Here is a 15,239-nt window from a genome sequence, read left to right on the forward strand (position 1 = left end):
TTGTCTGAATAATTCTTCCCTACAGCCACTGTACAACTAAGCTGCGTTAAATCATAACAAAAAATACTTCAAATAAGCTTCAAACCAAACCACAAGTTTTATTAAGAATGCATTTTTATACATCTACCTTAATTAAGTTTAGAAGACTACTTAAAAAGCACATGAAAGTAATCCTACTAAAAAATCTGATACTGTTTTATAGACTTCTAGAACATGAACTCCAAGATGCATTTCATACACACAGAGATAATAAATGCTATTTTGCTATAAAAAACTGCTCGCAGAAGATGATCCTAAATTGTTCTGTACATTTGAAATCTGAACTGTTTTTCTCCAAATACCATTAAATCTCATCATTAAATCTTCTAATCTTAAAATAGATCTCTGAAATCTACTCAGGTCTTTTAAACTATCAAATTATTTTTTTCCATTTCAGTGATCTAAAGTAGTCCTAAAAATCAGATCAGACTATCTAAAAAAGATCAGAAGCTGCAACTCAGGCTTTTAATATTCAGTTCTCACACTGACTAAAAACTATATTCACAGACTTGTTGCCAACTGCAAAATGACAAATTTCTAGTTTACATTACCAAACTTCAAATTGTTCTAGAGTTAAAAGTACTTGCACTTCAGCTAGACAACCTTAAAAATTATCAGCAATTCAGTAGGTGGCGCTCAATGTGAAGTCAAAATTAAAACATCCTAATTTTGCTCAGTAAGATGGCAACACTCTTAACAAGTCCTGTTCCCCTCCTGTGGTCTTTAAAACCAATAGGGCTTTAAGTATATGACTTCAAAACACTATTAAAATTCTAATTTTATTTATTTGACCTTGCTTAGATTAAAAAAAAAAAAAAACTATGATGACTCAATTGCATGCATTCTTAAAACTTTGTGTCCTGAGCACTTGCACAGCTGCTTCTGTCCTTTCTGACACACAGTAACTCATACTAATGCAATTTTATTTAATAGTTCTGTTAACCAATTTAACACAAAAATGAAATCTGTATATCAAAGCAAATTTTTCCCCAGAAATACATTTAGGATTTCTTCAAGACAGACAAGGAAGAAAGTTAATTTACTGTTATTTACTTCAGTAACACAAAAAATAATTAAGTTTACAGTTTTTCATTTAACCAGTTCTTGGGTTTTTTCTTTAACCTACTACTCCAAATTGTTTACTGGAATTGGTAAATAAATCATTCCAGACTTAAACTACAAGAATTTAAAACAGATCACTCACATCATCTGTCATAAGTGTTGCTATTGATCGTCCAATTTCATGGTACTGTGGAGCTTTTCCTGCTGGTCCCAGCAACAAAAACAAAAACCTGTGGAGAAGGTAATATAGCTTACTCATCTGCATACACTCAGAGGGAGTCTTTCAAATTAATGTTTAAAAAAAATTCAGTGGTGAAGTAAAACTACCATTTTCATCACTGCAGGTCTTCAAAGAGTGCTGCAACACTGTGAAAAGATTCAGCTTAAAATCACTACTGGAAGGATCTCAAATCCTAAACCAAAATTACTCATATATCCCCTTAATTAAGCCAAATTTTTCAACGTCTTATAATGCCTTAAACATTGTAGAAATTCACAGACTAGAGCTCAATGCATATTTCCTCTGGATTCTAAGCCTTTCTGACATTCCCAGTAGCAAAGATCCCTTAAGTGGCAGCCTAGGAGCTCTATGACCTGTCCTAGGCTTCCTGATGATCACCTTTTCATGGGAGTTAAATGCCCTCACCTGCTGTGACTGGGCATGGCACACAGAGGATGCACCTACTGTACTTCTTGCAATACACTGGGCATGCTCATATAGTCATATCCTGCTCCTGTGTCAGTGGAAAAGAAGGGAACTTGGATGTTTGTGCACCTAAAAAAGCAAGTGACATTCTGGGAAGCCGATCCAGTCTAGGGGTTGGATCACAGCATATGTTAGCAGATCCTTGTGCAGTAACAGTGCCTAATATAAAGCTTACCAAAACCTTTAACAGGAATAGCATGTTATAAATTCAAAAGGATACAAACCAAAGAGTGAACCTCAGTCATTTGTTTCACAACCTTCTTCCCATATTCCATGAAACTGATATTCCCAAGCACAACACATCTGAAAAAGCAGCACCTTCTTTCAACCCAAAAAGTACAAAAAGCTCACTTGTCTCCTTTCCAAGTTTACTACCCTAACTGAAACTGAGAGTGCATCTTCAGAATCCAAGTATGGTATTCCAGATCTGTGAGTCTACAGCATTCTGAAAAACTTAGGACAGAATAATTTTAGCTACAGTAATGTAGTAATCCTTATGCAGAAATTTTGGAATTTCCCAGCAAATATTATGAGCACTCCTGTCAACTGCTCTCTGAAAACTCTCACATTTTTGCCCTTCAAGAGAGTGCATAAGCTGAAAATCACAAAGATAAACACTTTGACCATTTTAAAACATTAAAAACCCACTGAAAAGATGTAAATATATAAATGCCAAACACCAGAGAACAGCCCAATACAACAATGTGTACAGAAAATGAAGTGTCATCGATGATGACTGATGAAATTACCTTCTACCTTTGTCATGACACCTGTAGTTTGATATTTTCAACACCTGTGGTAAACATACCCACAGCATACAGGTGAGATCCTTGGGTTTTGGGGAACAGGGGTGACTGCACCAGGTTGGATAGCATATTGCAGACTGAAAACTGATTCCAGCTACAGATTGACTACTCCAATGTCAATCATGTAGATTTAGACATAAAAAAAAAATTGGTTTTCTACCACCTAAGCCATTCATATGCAGAGCATTTGTAGAGAAAGAGCAGATGTTCAGATTAGACAGACCTTTAGACTTAGTGTGCTCTTCCCCACTGACAAGCTGTGTCACACCAAAGGGAACTACAACTATCTTCATGCCCATCTTTAAAATGTCAACACAAACTTGGAAGATTCATTGCTTTTACTCCAAATCAGGTATCAGTTTAAACTCCTCCACTTGCTTAAGACATCATCATTACGTGTATATAAATGTATATATGTGTGTGTGTGTGTGTATACAGATATACATAGCTATAAATATATATTATGCATTCAGAGAATATTGTGACCGATCTCACTCCTTCAAATTTTGCAGCAAATGACTAACATAATGTTAAACAAAACTCTACATTTTTTGAGCTTAATACAATATATATAAAAATTTACAGCTATTTGAGATCTTAAATATTATTATCTTATTGCATAAGTAAAGCCAGACCTTCCAGGCATTTATTTACCGTGTAGGAACCGGAACCTCTGTGAGACCCGAGAGAAGCACAGCAGGGGAGAGCCTCACAAAAGCAATAATAGGTCTTTCTAAAAAATCTACTTCTCCCACTAACACATTTGATGCTTCTGCTCCTGAAGGAATTTTCCTCATGAAGTTCATATCAACCTATTTATACAAAGATGAAACAAGTGTTTATTCCCTTACATTGCTTAGCAGAAATTCCATAACATAATTATGTTTATCAAATTTTACTAGACATTTATGCTACAAAGAAAAATTAAAAAGCAAATTAAATTTCCAACAATACAGAAAAGACAAACACATTTAGAAAATGTCAGCCAGCCAGCCAAATAATAATAAACTATTTACTATAAGTTAGAATTACTAACACCCAGTATATTCTAGAAGACTCCAAACTGCATAATCACCTTTCTAATATTATCATGACAAACACTCCATGATAGGACACAAATTAACAAAATCTATGCACAATTAAGTAAGGAGAGTTCATGTAATTACACATGGTTTCTAGAAAGCAGTAAGTTATTTCACAAATGCGTATTTCAAGTACGTTATAATTTTGAAAAATAATTTGTATATTTATCTTTTCATTCATAAAGAATTTGACGGCTGAAAATCTTCACCTTCATTTCTGTACATAATTACGGAAGTGCATTAGAAAATGGTGCAGCACATGAACTCTGTGTTCACATACACACACACACAAGCACCAGTGACATTGCTAGCTAGAGAACTTACAGATGGCCTCTTGAGTCCCACACCAAGTGTGCCACAACTACAGTGCCAGGAGGCTGACTCCTGTCCAACAGGAGACAAGGCAGGTGTACACAAGGACAGGCCAAGCAAAAATACAAAAACTGTGACAGAGGAGCAGGAATATATGCCACCTGCCATGATTAGATCAGAACTACAGTGTAAGTTAGCTTTCCTTAAACAAAGTTACTTAACTTGGCAAAACAATTTTCTTATGGTGTTTCACAGTATAGATGACACTTCTGGCTGAACTTTATAGTAACAGCCACAATGGAACTTGCCCAACAAGTTTAGTTTATGAAAGAAATATAAGAGACTTACATTAGATTTTTTTACAAGGTTTCTTTCAGAAAGTGGTATTATACGTTTCTAATGATTAAGATGTACAACAACTTTTGTAAAGGAAACTCTTTATACATATAAAGCAAATCCTTCTTAAAAGCCCTCTTCACAAAAAAAGAAAAAAAAGGAACCAACAGAAAGTCCTAGAAAAAGAAGTTACAACACAATGTAAAAAACTGCTTTCATAAGAGCCTTAATAGCAGAAATATAGTGAATATATATAAATACATATAGTGAAAAGATCTCATCTGCATGAGCAAGTACAGCAGCTGCACTCTTACGTTACCAAAATATTGAGAAGATCATCAAACAGTTCCCAAGAATTTCACACACAAATGTGACATTTAGCCTAGATCATATTGTGACACAAGTTATCTCTCAGTACCTATTTCACCTGTACCCTGGTACACATGTTTTAGTTGTAACTAAAGGGGAAGTTACAACCAGCACAGTTTTTGTTACATAGTTAATTGATGCTAAACACTAAGGTATTTAATGTTACTTACCTTACTAAAATCAACAGTGCTGTTTTCTCTGCTTCCTCCTGTCCCTGTACCTTTAACATCTCCACTTTTCCCAGTGTCTAAATTTCCAGGTGCTGACTGTGGAGATGCCAATAGCCCTAAATTAAAACAAAGGAGAGAAGTTCAAAATGGTGCAGGAAATGAACTGATTGTGCAACACTACCAAAACTCAATGTGGCAGCTTGCTTGACGCAAAAGTGCACGTTATTCAGTAAGTGCCCTACATTAGTATTAAAAATGCAACGTTAACAAGTCACTGTGTTGTCAAAAAATGACATAATTAAAAAAATTAAGTATTGCCCCAAATGATGGCCATTTGCAGAACAGTCACCAGAAAACACTGGCTACTTTAATCACAGAAAAAATAACTGCTGGCATTTCAGTAGTTAGTATATAGCATCTTCACCATACTAAGAAGTCACCAAATGCAAACACCTCTAGACTGCTGTGTAGCAGTTACTGCAACTGTAAAAAGTGTCAGCAAGCCTTAGGCTACAACTACAAGGAATGTAGTCAACTAAGTTAACTTAAGCTGGTAAAGGTAAGTAGTGTGCTACATGAAGGATAGCTTGCAAATCATGCTTTCCATCAACAAGCCAAAGCTCACACTATTCATCCAACCATGTGTTACTATATGGAATATACACTTGAGCTGAAGAGGCACACAAAAAGTTCTTGAAGTTCAACAAGTAGCTTCCCTCTAACACTCACACCAAAATAAAACTGTTACGTATCTTGCTACACTGCCAGCAGCACTGAATTGCAGGTTCAGTAAAGGGTGCAGAAGGCAAGTAACTCAAGCGTTCATACACGCTGAATTCCATGTTGCATCATGGTTCTCTCTACCCAATTAACATTTAAAAGCTGGTCTAGGCATGCATAACCAAGCCCAAATCCCAGTTTTTGAATTACAGAGCTTTTACTTGTTCAGTTTAACATGCACTAGAAGTGGATTTGGCCTTCTTGCCTGTCTACACTAGACCTTTCAGCTGTGGTGGCAGAACATGCTTTCACATGCCATCAAAACCACATCTAGATAAAGACTGAAGTCTAAACACTGTATTACATAGAGAAATTTTGTATTTAGGTCAAGCATCTCTCTAGTCAAGATATAAATGAAGCCCTCTCTGGCTGTTCTTGGGCTATTGTTCTATCATAACTACTGCCACATAACTACTTGCATATTCCCATGTTTATAATTTCTCAATTTTGACATTTTTTTAGCATTTCAAATGATGATTGAATTTGCATCATTTCATCCCCATATTTGTTTCCAAAAAACTCTTTCAAAAAGTCATTATATCAACAAAAACATGCAGGTCCAAGCCATTACCACTAATTTTAATTCTTACAGTTCATAAGGGATGTAAGTGGTATGGGTAGTTTTTCCTGAAGCAAAAATCAAATCAAGTTAATAGGCTGTCATTTCCTTCATAAATCCTAACATGCGCAAGTAATGAGCTAACACAGCAACAAGAAAAAAAAAACCCCAACAACAAAAAACACATTCTACTCTTCTGCTCCAAGATTTGTGTGTTATTAGCAAGAATCATACCATCAACCACCTACAAAATCAGCTGATCAAAGTATTTAACTGCTTAGGCCTTGATGTTTGTAGAACTAGAAAGAAATATTAAACAGCTGTTGCAGAAGAGCAGCATAATATAAAAGTTTAGACATATACACTTCCTCACTTTTTCCTCTTCTCTGTAGCATTACAGGTAACTTTAAATGTTTGTAACTGATGAAAGATGAGCCATAATGCATCATCTTGAACTTTCTGGAAAAGCACTGTGAGCAAGAGCAAACAGAGACTAGAAAAAAAAGTGGAGAGACAACCAAGGAGAAGGACAGAATAAGGATTCTGTGTATTAGCAGAAATATTTACTATTTCAGTACTAAATGATACTGATTCTCCTAAAAGGTTTGCCTTCAAAATTTCTCCAATCAGTCACAGTTAAGGCTCACAAATTTTGGCACTGACACAGGAGCACGTGTCTGATCCTAAACCATGTGTGAATAGTTTTCCTTTCTGTTGGCCTTGAAGTTGGACAGACTGCTGTTCTCACAAGGCAATACTGCTCACAGGTTTTCAGACCTGAGCAAGCATTTCTAGATGAGACTGCACTTCATTACACATATCCATCAATCTGATATTTATAGAGAAACTCTGAACAAAAGGATTATCTTCTTTATTAGTGAAACACTTCTATTCCAATCTCACACTAATGAAAGGACTAATTTCCCTCTGTTCTCCAGTTCAGTAGATGCAAACTCAAGGACAACTACCTAGTAGTACTTTTCAGATTTTAAGACAGAGAAACTCATTGTTACCAAGCTACCGAGGGGACCCTCAAAAACAGAGTCCTCTTCCTCATGGTTAGTTATACAGATGGACCACCTGTCTCCTCCAAAAGACTCCAAAGACAGTACAGTGAGTCTTGAGTAATTTGGAATAAAACCTCATAAGCTCAAGTTAAGGTACTTATAACTACACCCTCACTGAAGATCATGTGCTTTCTCTAGCAAACTACACTTAATACTGTGATCACAAAAATCTAATCAACATATGCTACAGAAAAAAGAAAGCAAGAAGAACACATACATTTGTCTCGCATCTATTTAATACAAAAAGATGAGTAATATATGAGTTCAACACCTAAGCATGACTATTCCAAAATATTTTATTTAGAAAGGCAAAATTATGTAATACAAACCTTCTAAATACGAAGTTTACCATTATTTGTATTTGAGGAAATCAATTTTTAAAACTAAATTCCAATGCAGCCCTAATGCAAAAAAAATTTTCAAATTACTACTTGAGAGCAAATATGTGAACTTTTTTGAATTATTATTTTCAGGAAGCTATTATTTTAAGAGGAAAGCTGTTATAAATGTTATTTTGCTCAGTTTTAAAGTACATTTATCAGTGGACCAAAAAGACTTCTTGAAACAGACTTATAGTGTTAATTTTTAGCTGTGACACAGCTCACTTCCCAGCCCTTCCTATGGAATTCATTATTCAACAGTTCAAAGATGGGAAAACAAACACTGCTCTTCAGCTGATAACAAAATTTAAAAACATTATTAAGAGACGCCTTTGTCTGGTTGACTTACTATGAACTGATGAATGGCTGATTAAAATTAAGTGGTAGACCAAAGGTGTGTCTCTTTCCCCTCCTTTTACAGTAACTCACATTAAGTTCAGTAACCTTCCAGCTATTTACGAAAACTAAAAAATAAAAGTCTGAATAACACAAGGCAAATGACAGAGAAATGTAAACAGAAAAAAGCCACCTATTAGAAAATTAACACAGTTTCTCACGCTCACAGGAAGCAAACCAAATTCAATCATACAGATGTGTAAAATGTATTCAGCTTGCAATATTCTAATTACTGGAGAGGTGATACAGACCATAACCTATAGTAGAATGGACCAGGAAGATATTTTTTTTTCCCCTTAATTAATACCAGGAAGTTGGTTTCCTTGTGAGGGTTTTCTTTTGACTCTTGTCTCCCCAGACAGAGATTGGTGCAGTTGCAGCTCTGAACTCATAGTCTGAAAATGTCTTCAAAAGCAATTCTAAGGGAAAAACGTGTCTTTCTCAGTAAGATGACTTCTTGAACTAAAAAAGGCGGGGGAAACCCTGGAAAATGAAAATATCTTCATTGTTGGTGTTTATCATTCTCTGGAAAGACTTATGGATTAACTGGGAAATCATCCCTTTCAGATTTTTTTCTCTATGAGTCACATCCGATTGAGGAACAAGAGCAATTTGAACATGACCTGGAGATTCTAGTAGAAAGCCTTATTAGTGATGATAATAATAGCATCATGTACTTGAGCTTCATTTATTTGCCTTCTCCTGGATTCTAAAGATCTTTTGTCTGGCATGCTGTCATTCCTGTCAGAGAAATGAGAACTGGAAAAATAATTACAGCTATTATTTTATTTCTGATTTCTAAGCACATTTGGAAGATGACCTGTGACAGAATTATCACCATGTGAATTCTCTTTATGTCCTATAAGGAAGTCAGAAAAAGACATTTGTGTTTGCTTTTCTGAATTTAAGTAATGATGAGGCCTCTATACTTGAACTGAAGGAAAGAAACTATGACATAGGCTGCCAGTGTGAAAAGGCAGATAACCACAGCCTCTTCTCCCTCAGCCTGTTTTCACTGCTATATGCAACAGTGTGCTCTCATTTATTAAACAGGTGAGGAAGAAACCAAGCAAAGCCTCAAATAAGGAAGAACTGAGGGAGATCAGCCTCCCCCTCTCCCAACACAAAGGCCTAAAGCAGTCAAAGCTACAAGCTAGATTTTGCCAAGACAAACTGCTAGGAAGAAAGTCCTGAAAACCAAAAAGAAAGATCCCCCCTCCGCTTAAAAACACAATCTGCCAAAAAGAATTGTGAAGTTTCTAAATAGGTGATAATTTTGCAAAAGTAAAGCAAGTGTAACAGTACATATGCAGAATGCACAAGTTACAAAACTTTTACTAAAAATGTTTCTAGAAAGGATGGAAAGTTCTAACATTTTCAACTTATTATATACCTACATACGTTTTTACATATAAAGAAGAATAGCTTTGCAGATAACAAAATAATAAATTGCTGAGCTCTGGCCTACAATTACAAGCTCCTAACTACTGTCAAATTTTGCATACCAAACACAACAAAACACTAATGGAGTGCCTGATGCTAAAGCAGTGAACTAATAGAGAACTATCCAGAAACAGCTGCAGGTGAACTGAACCTGACAATTTCATCAGTTAACTACTGCTGGTTTTAACAGTCATGGTTTTAAAAAGCACAAAAGCAAAAATAAAACTACTTGAAGGCTTCATGATACAAATAAACTATGAATGCCACTGATAATTATATCCTTCCTAATTCTTTTCATATTCACCTCTAATGCTTTTACCATAGCTTGAGCTGCACCTAATATTTTTTCCATAGTTTCAGCTGTACCTACCTCAGGATATCAAACACTGGTTTAAAACATTAACTCAACCATTGACAAAACCAAAGCAAAACGTGCTTTACTGTAGGTGAGTGAAAGGAAAAGGCCACCATTTTTGACATTTTGCTTATATATCAGATTTTAAAACCATATTCCTTTTAATTACACAAATGAATGTTAATTAAAGAATTTTTGCTTGCTTTAGTTAAAAGCTAAAAAGTTAAAAATGCCAAACAAGAAGACAGTCACAACTGAGAAGAAATAAACATGCAGGCAGAGGTAATAGTTATCATATTTCTTTGTGCCAAAAACATCGCAATGCAAGTGATCCAGATGCAGAGAGCATCACACATGGACAGCTTAAATTTCAATAGTTGCCTGGTGTTTTGCCAATATTTTCCTCTGTCTTCTTTTGCTGGCTTTCCTGCACTTCTAAGTCCTCCTCAGGTGGGTGGATTACTACTGAAGGAATATCATCACTGGCAGGTGACACCAGCAATTCCTTGCCCTGAAGTGGGCTTGGCTGGGCACTTGTGGCTGGCGGGAGCCTGCAGGTAGGGCTGGAGGGTGGTGTGTTTTGAGGGGTGGTTACAGGGGTTGTACACCTTGAGGCTGCCGGGGTCCCAGCTCTTGAAGAAGGAAGAAGGTAACTGAGAAGAACCGACAAACGGCTGTCTCCTCTCAGGGAAAGATTTGAGGCAGAGAGACCTGTTCGCAAAGAGTGGCGGGAGGCTGAAAGGCCTTCCCCTGAGATAAAACAAATGGAACACCATGAGGCTTACAAAAGGGATATATTATATTAAATTATAACAAAACAAACAATACCCACAGATACAAATATGCATTAACAATTTACATAGTAAATTGCAAGCTGTACGGGCCAAAGTGCCACACTCATGCAAGTAAGAGCAAATCTGTATCAGACATTAGGAAAGTCAGAAATTACTGAAGAGTACTAATTAGAATGCTGAAGATCTGAGGGAGAAGATATTATCTTAAGTCACAGTAAGATTTGTTAGCAAAACAAATTTTATCTCTTGAAACTGACTCTTCAATTTTTCTAGAATTCCTTATTCCAAATTGCACAGCAGCTACTGTTAATCCATCCAAAAAATAAACTAAAAAAAACATTAGCAATCAAAACATTACAAGGCTTCAGTTAACCCTCTGTTATATACAAAGAATTATTAATTTTTAAAAAGTGATTATGACCAAACATATCTAAATGTGTTAAATGCAACTGTCTTCCAATAAAAGTCATGTTGTACTGAGAATTTTCCCAAGCAGCAGTAGTCTAATGTATATTTTTGAAGAGGGCACAAAAATGAGATACACAGCCCCTTCTCCATATCCTTTTGCTGTGACTTACCAGTAGCCCCATATGCCTAAAACCAAACATTTCTCCAAAATCCCTTTTGTTGCTCTAGTTTCATGTCCCACTAATTTCATATGAAGAAGACACAGTCTTGTGATGGTTCCTTCAGACTCAAGTTTGTAATGGATTTCAGTTCTCCCATAAGCAGGAAGAGAGACTGTTTACGCTCATAACTAGTGCTTCCATTGAAAGGTTTAGTGATACTGCTTCTCCCATTTGCCACAAACACTTTTTCTGGGACGACCTTGAAAACATTACTGAGGACTTCTCCTACAATCCCTGAAATCCAAAACATGTCCGTTTCATGTACCATGCCATGAAGCAAGGAAACAGCAAACTAGGCACATTTATTCTCACATTTATACCAAGCACTACAGAGACCAGTAAGTTGAACAACCCCAGAATAATTAACAAGAAGGAGGTACCGAAATCATGCCTAGGCAAGGTCACGTACGTTTCCCTCCCCCCAATGAAAGAGTGGGTCCTACAGATACAAACCCGATTTTAAAAGCCTCAAAACTCAACTATTAAAACTTCAAAGCTGCAGAGCAGTAAAGGAAATGGGACCAATACAGCACACTTGGTTGATGTTGCCTATAACAATCACTAAAGTAATAACTAACCTCCGTATAAGTATACCTGTGATAAATCATCAACATGAGATGTTCTAACACACACACACCCCCAAGGAGCCAAAGAACTAATATGCACACGTACATGTTTGGTTAACCAGCTTATTATTAGAGGGTTACCAAAGGATAATAAAGAGATAAGTGAATCAGTATATGCTGACATATGTTCATCATATTATACTGGTCTCTTGTTTCAGCATATATCCTATAATCTCTTGTAGAAAGAGTATTAAGAATAAAATGCACTTAAAAATGGAAGTGTTACATGAAAGGTAACTGACAAGAAAGAGATCTCAAATTCACAGAATTATACCTGGGGATACAGGTGCTCGAGGATGGGCAAAACCAAATCTGTGTGCGTGAAATTTTTATGTTTGCTGAGCAAAACATGAAAGTCAGGAGTTACAGAAGACATTATGCTCTTAGATAAATTACCTACGTTTTCATTCTTGAAAAAATAGATGTGAAACTATTAGAAATATTAAAGCGTATACCATATATTCACTGGCTAATGAAAACTATCAGCAAGCTCAGGCATTCACTGAAAAATACTCCAGTGTATGTAGCTCCTAACAAACACTTAACTAAGTGAAACATATTCTAAGCAATGAAGCGTGAGACAAAATGAGACAAAAAAGGAAGTTCCCTTCAAGGACTGATTAATGAAATCAGAACTAAGTTTATACCAGAGTAAAAAATTTCATTTGAATTCTATGTGTCTTACTTAATGCAAGGCAAAAGAAAACAAAGAACAGAGATGAAAACAGAGGTCCCATAAAAACACAAGAATACAAGTAAGCTGCTGTGTAGTACATATTGCTATTTGGGATTTGGGACTGGATGTCTAGAATAAATTTTCAGGAACTGTTTCAAAAAGGATATGGTGCAGCTTCTAAGAAAATTGCTAATACCTTTCTTGGCTTTGGGATTTTTGTTCCCCTTAGACCATTCTCTACAAAACAAGATAAAAATAAACAGTGTCCTTGCTAACAGTACTACCTTCACCATTGGCATAGCAAACTTTTTGTCAAATGAACATAAAACACTGGGTTAAAACACAGTAATTGTCAGCATCACTGGACTCATGATCACTGAATCTCTTGTGCAAAGACTGAAAAAGCAAGTAGGACACATCTGACACACGTATAAGTTATGTCACGATGCTGAAATTCCTCAGACATTGCACATTTTATTTAAGCATATACTATAAACATTAGGATAAATATAGGTCTACTACTATACTTCAAAATAATAATGCATGCTATGGTATACAGGCAGGAGTAGAATATTTGAGTAAATTAAAAAATATCATCCACAGCTACACATCACACACTCTCTTATTGTTAGTCCTTTGCTCATCAGGAAGGAAACACTTATCTGTTATTATCAGCTGACCTTTCCTTCATCTCCCAGTGAGAACATCATTTACCAGGTTAGTATGAACTGGATGCTACAACTTATCTCACCATTTCGTTCAAGCAAGAGAGGGTCAGAATGTTTCTTGCCTATATCTGCGAAAGACCGAACTAGAGGAATCCGACTGCTGAATTTTTTCTCATTTTGATGATGGTGCCTCTTTAGAAGAGCCTCTCTCACATTCTCTCTTATGGATTCATCCAGCTGGCCAGAGGCAATCATGCTGTCCAAAACCATATCTACATAATAATAACAAAAGAAGAAAGAAGAAAATTATATAGGCAGTTATCAAATCTCTCTTTCACCTCACTCAAGCACTGTAGTTGCATCAAATAATAAAAGAAAATCAAAATCTATTTAAAAGAAAAGTCTTCTCTTTAGCAAAACCATCTTCAAGAATCCACAGGAAATTTTCAAAGACGTCACTAAAGAAGTAAATGTGAAAATAAGAAAAGCACAACATGCAGATCCAAGAGAGAGTATTTATTAGTAGCATCATTTCAAGAAATAAATTACTTTATTTCTTGAGACTCTCTACTAAACTTCATGTGATTCACATGCTTTAGAAGAGGAAGTATGAAACAAAATATAGGTATATCATCTAAAACTAACTACTCATCTGTCAAACAACATCAAGTTTCAAAAGGGCATCTCACCAGTATGCCCACACCAGGAAAGAAAGCCTACGTATCAGTGAAAATATCTACTGTGGTTTCTCAGGGGTCCATTCTTTTAAAATAATTACAAAAATAAATTCATGAAAGACCTCAACCTGCATAAAGCAACACAAACCTATGTGACAAATTTTTAAATATATTTTCCCAGTTTCAACTAATGTATAGAGACTTAACCGCATTGTTCAACTGAAATTGCATAGAACTTCTCACAATGAAAAATATTAGGGCTTAGGGTAGGGCTCTGTCCTTATTAACAGAACAACAGGCAACAAAGTGTCTGCCAGTACAGTGCAGCTTCTTTCTGAAATCACTGGTAACACACAGGCACTTGTTACAGGTTCTCAAAAGGAAACCTGCCACCCTCTCTCCTAAGAAACAATATTACCTACTGCATATTCCTGGCTCCTGGAAACATGACAACACATTTGTATACCAAGCACTGCTAACCCACATGCTGCACAATGGCACCTCAAATTAACTTGAAACAAATTCACACAATCTCTTAAGGCATCCTAGTTCTAAATAAAATCCCTGCTATTCAGAATGCTGGTTACATGGAATTAAGCAAATACTTTCCATATGTATTAAGATTATAGCTAATCTCAATTACTAAAGATAAAATTAAAACTCAAAACATTACATTTACAAATGATGTATTGAACACTCTTGCTCAGTAAGTCAGGAAAATAGGAAGGGTATACCAATTTCTTGAGTGAATTTCAAGGATTTCAAAACAAGAAAACATGTCAAGTACTGCCAAAGTTTAAGGCCAAAACACCTTGTCCTTCATGCACATGTTGGTCAACCCTAAGTCTAATATGACTCCTGAGAAGGCATTCCACTGTGTGTTACCTGTAGCAAGAGATACCAGGAAAAATATGTAGAACTAATTCAAAGACATTTAGAGCAAGTAGACATATATAATGTATATATATATGTGCATGTATCTACATATTTTTATAAATATATATATATATGGAAGTCTTCAAAGCTGCCTGTATAGTATCCAAAATGACCACGTGATTAGTGAGGACACTCAACACAGTAGGTCAAACAACATGTACAAAATTTATTTCTGCTCACCTCCTATAAAGGTGAAAAAAATAGGTGAAAAGATGTGCAACAACCAACTGCACTAATGGCATCAAGTTAACATCAGCCAAAATATGATTAATAATTATGGTACTAAAGTGCATAAATAACTCCTAAAATGTTCTGGCAGATATTTACAATTCATCTGTAGAAACAAAGACAGAGAACACATTAAGGGATTA

General features: G+C 35.8%; 1 protein-coding gene across 16 annotated transcripts in view; it reads right to left on the reverse strand.

Annotated features, from left to right (window-relative positions):
- SLC4A7 (solute carrier family 4 member 7) overlaps window positions 1–15,239 on the reverse strand; it is a 92,820-nt gene that overhangs the window by 27,018 nt on the left and 50,563 nt on the right. For 7 of the 16 annotated variants that reach the window (XR_009276775.1, XM_058830754.1, XM_058830747.1 and 4 more), the window contains exons 6-11: window positions 13,339–13,527; window positions 10,244–10,612; window positions 4,883–4,998; window positions 4,020–4,079; window positions 3,268–3,425; window positions 1,244–1,331 (exon numbers count right to left, since the gene is read on the reverse strand). Coding sequence is in view for 15 of the 16 variants with exons in the window: in XM_058830754.1 (XP_058686737.1) it covers window positions 1,244–1,331; window positions 3,268–3,425; window positions 4,020–4,079; window positions 4,883–4,998; window positions 10,244–10,612; window positions 13,339–13,527 (980 nt within the window). In the remaining variant the exon portion in view is untranslated. The remainder of the gene's footprint in view (window positions 1–1,243; window positions 1,332–3,267; window positions 3,426–4,019; window positions 4,080–4,882; window positions 4,999–10,243; window positions 10,613–13,338; window positions 13,528–15,239) is intronic. The other 9 variants (XM_058830757.1, XM_058830751.1, XM_058830752.1 and 6 more) reach the window with 5 other exon arrangements.

This window comes from Poecile atricapillus, chromosome 2 (genome assembly GCF_030490865.1).
Source record: "Poecile atricapillus isolate bPoeAtr1 chromosome 2, bPoeAtr1.hap1, whole genome shotgun sequence".
Taxonomy (NCBI): Eukaryota; Metazoa; Chordata; class Aves; order Passeriformes; family Paridae; genus Poecile; species Poecile atricapillus.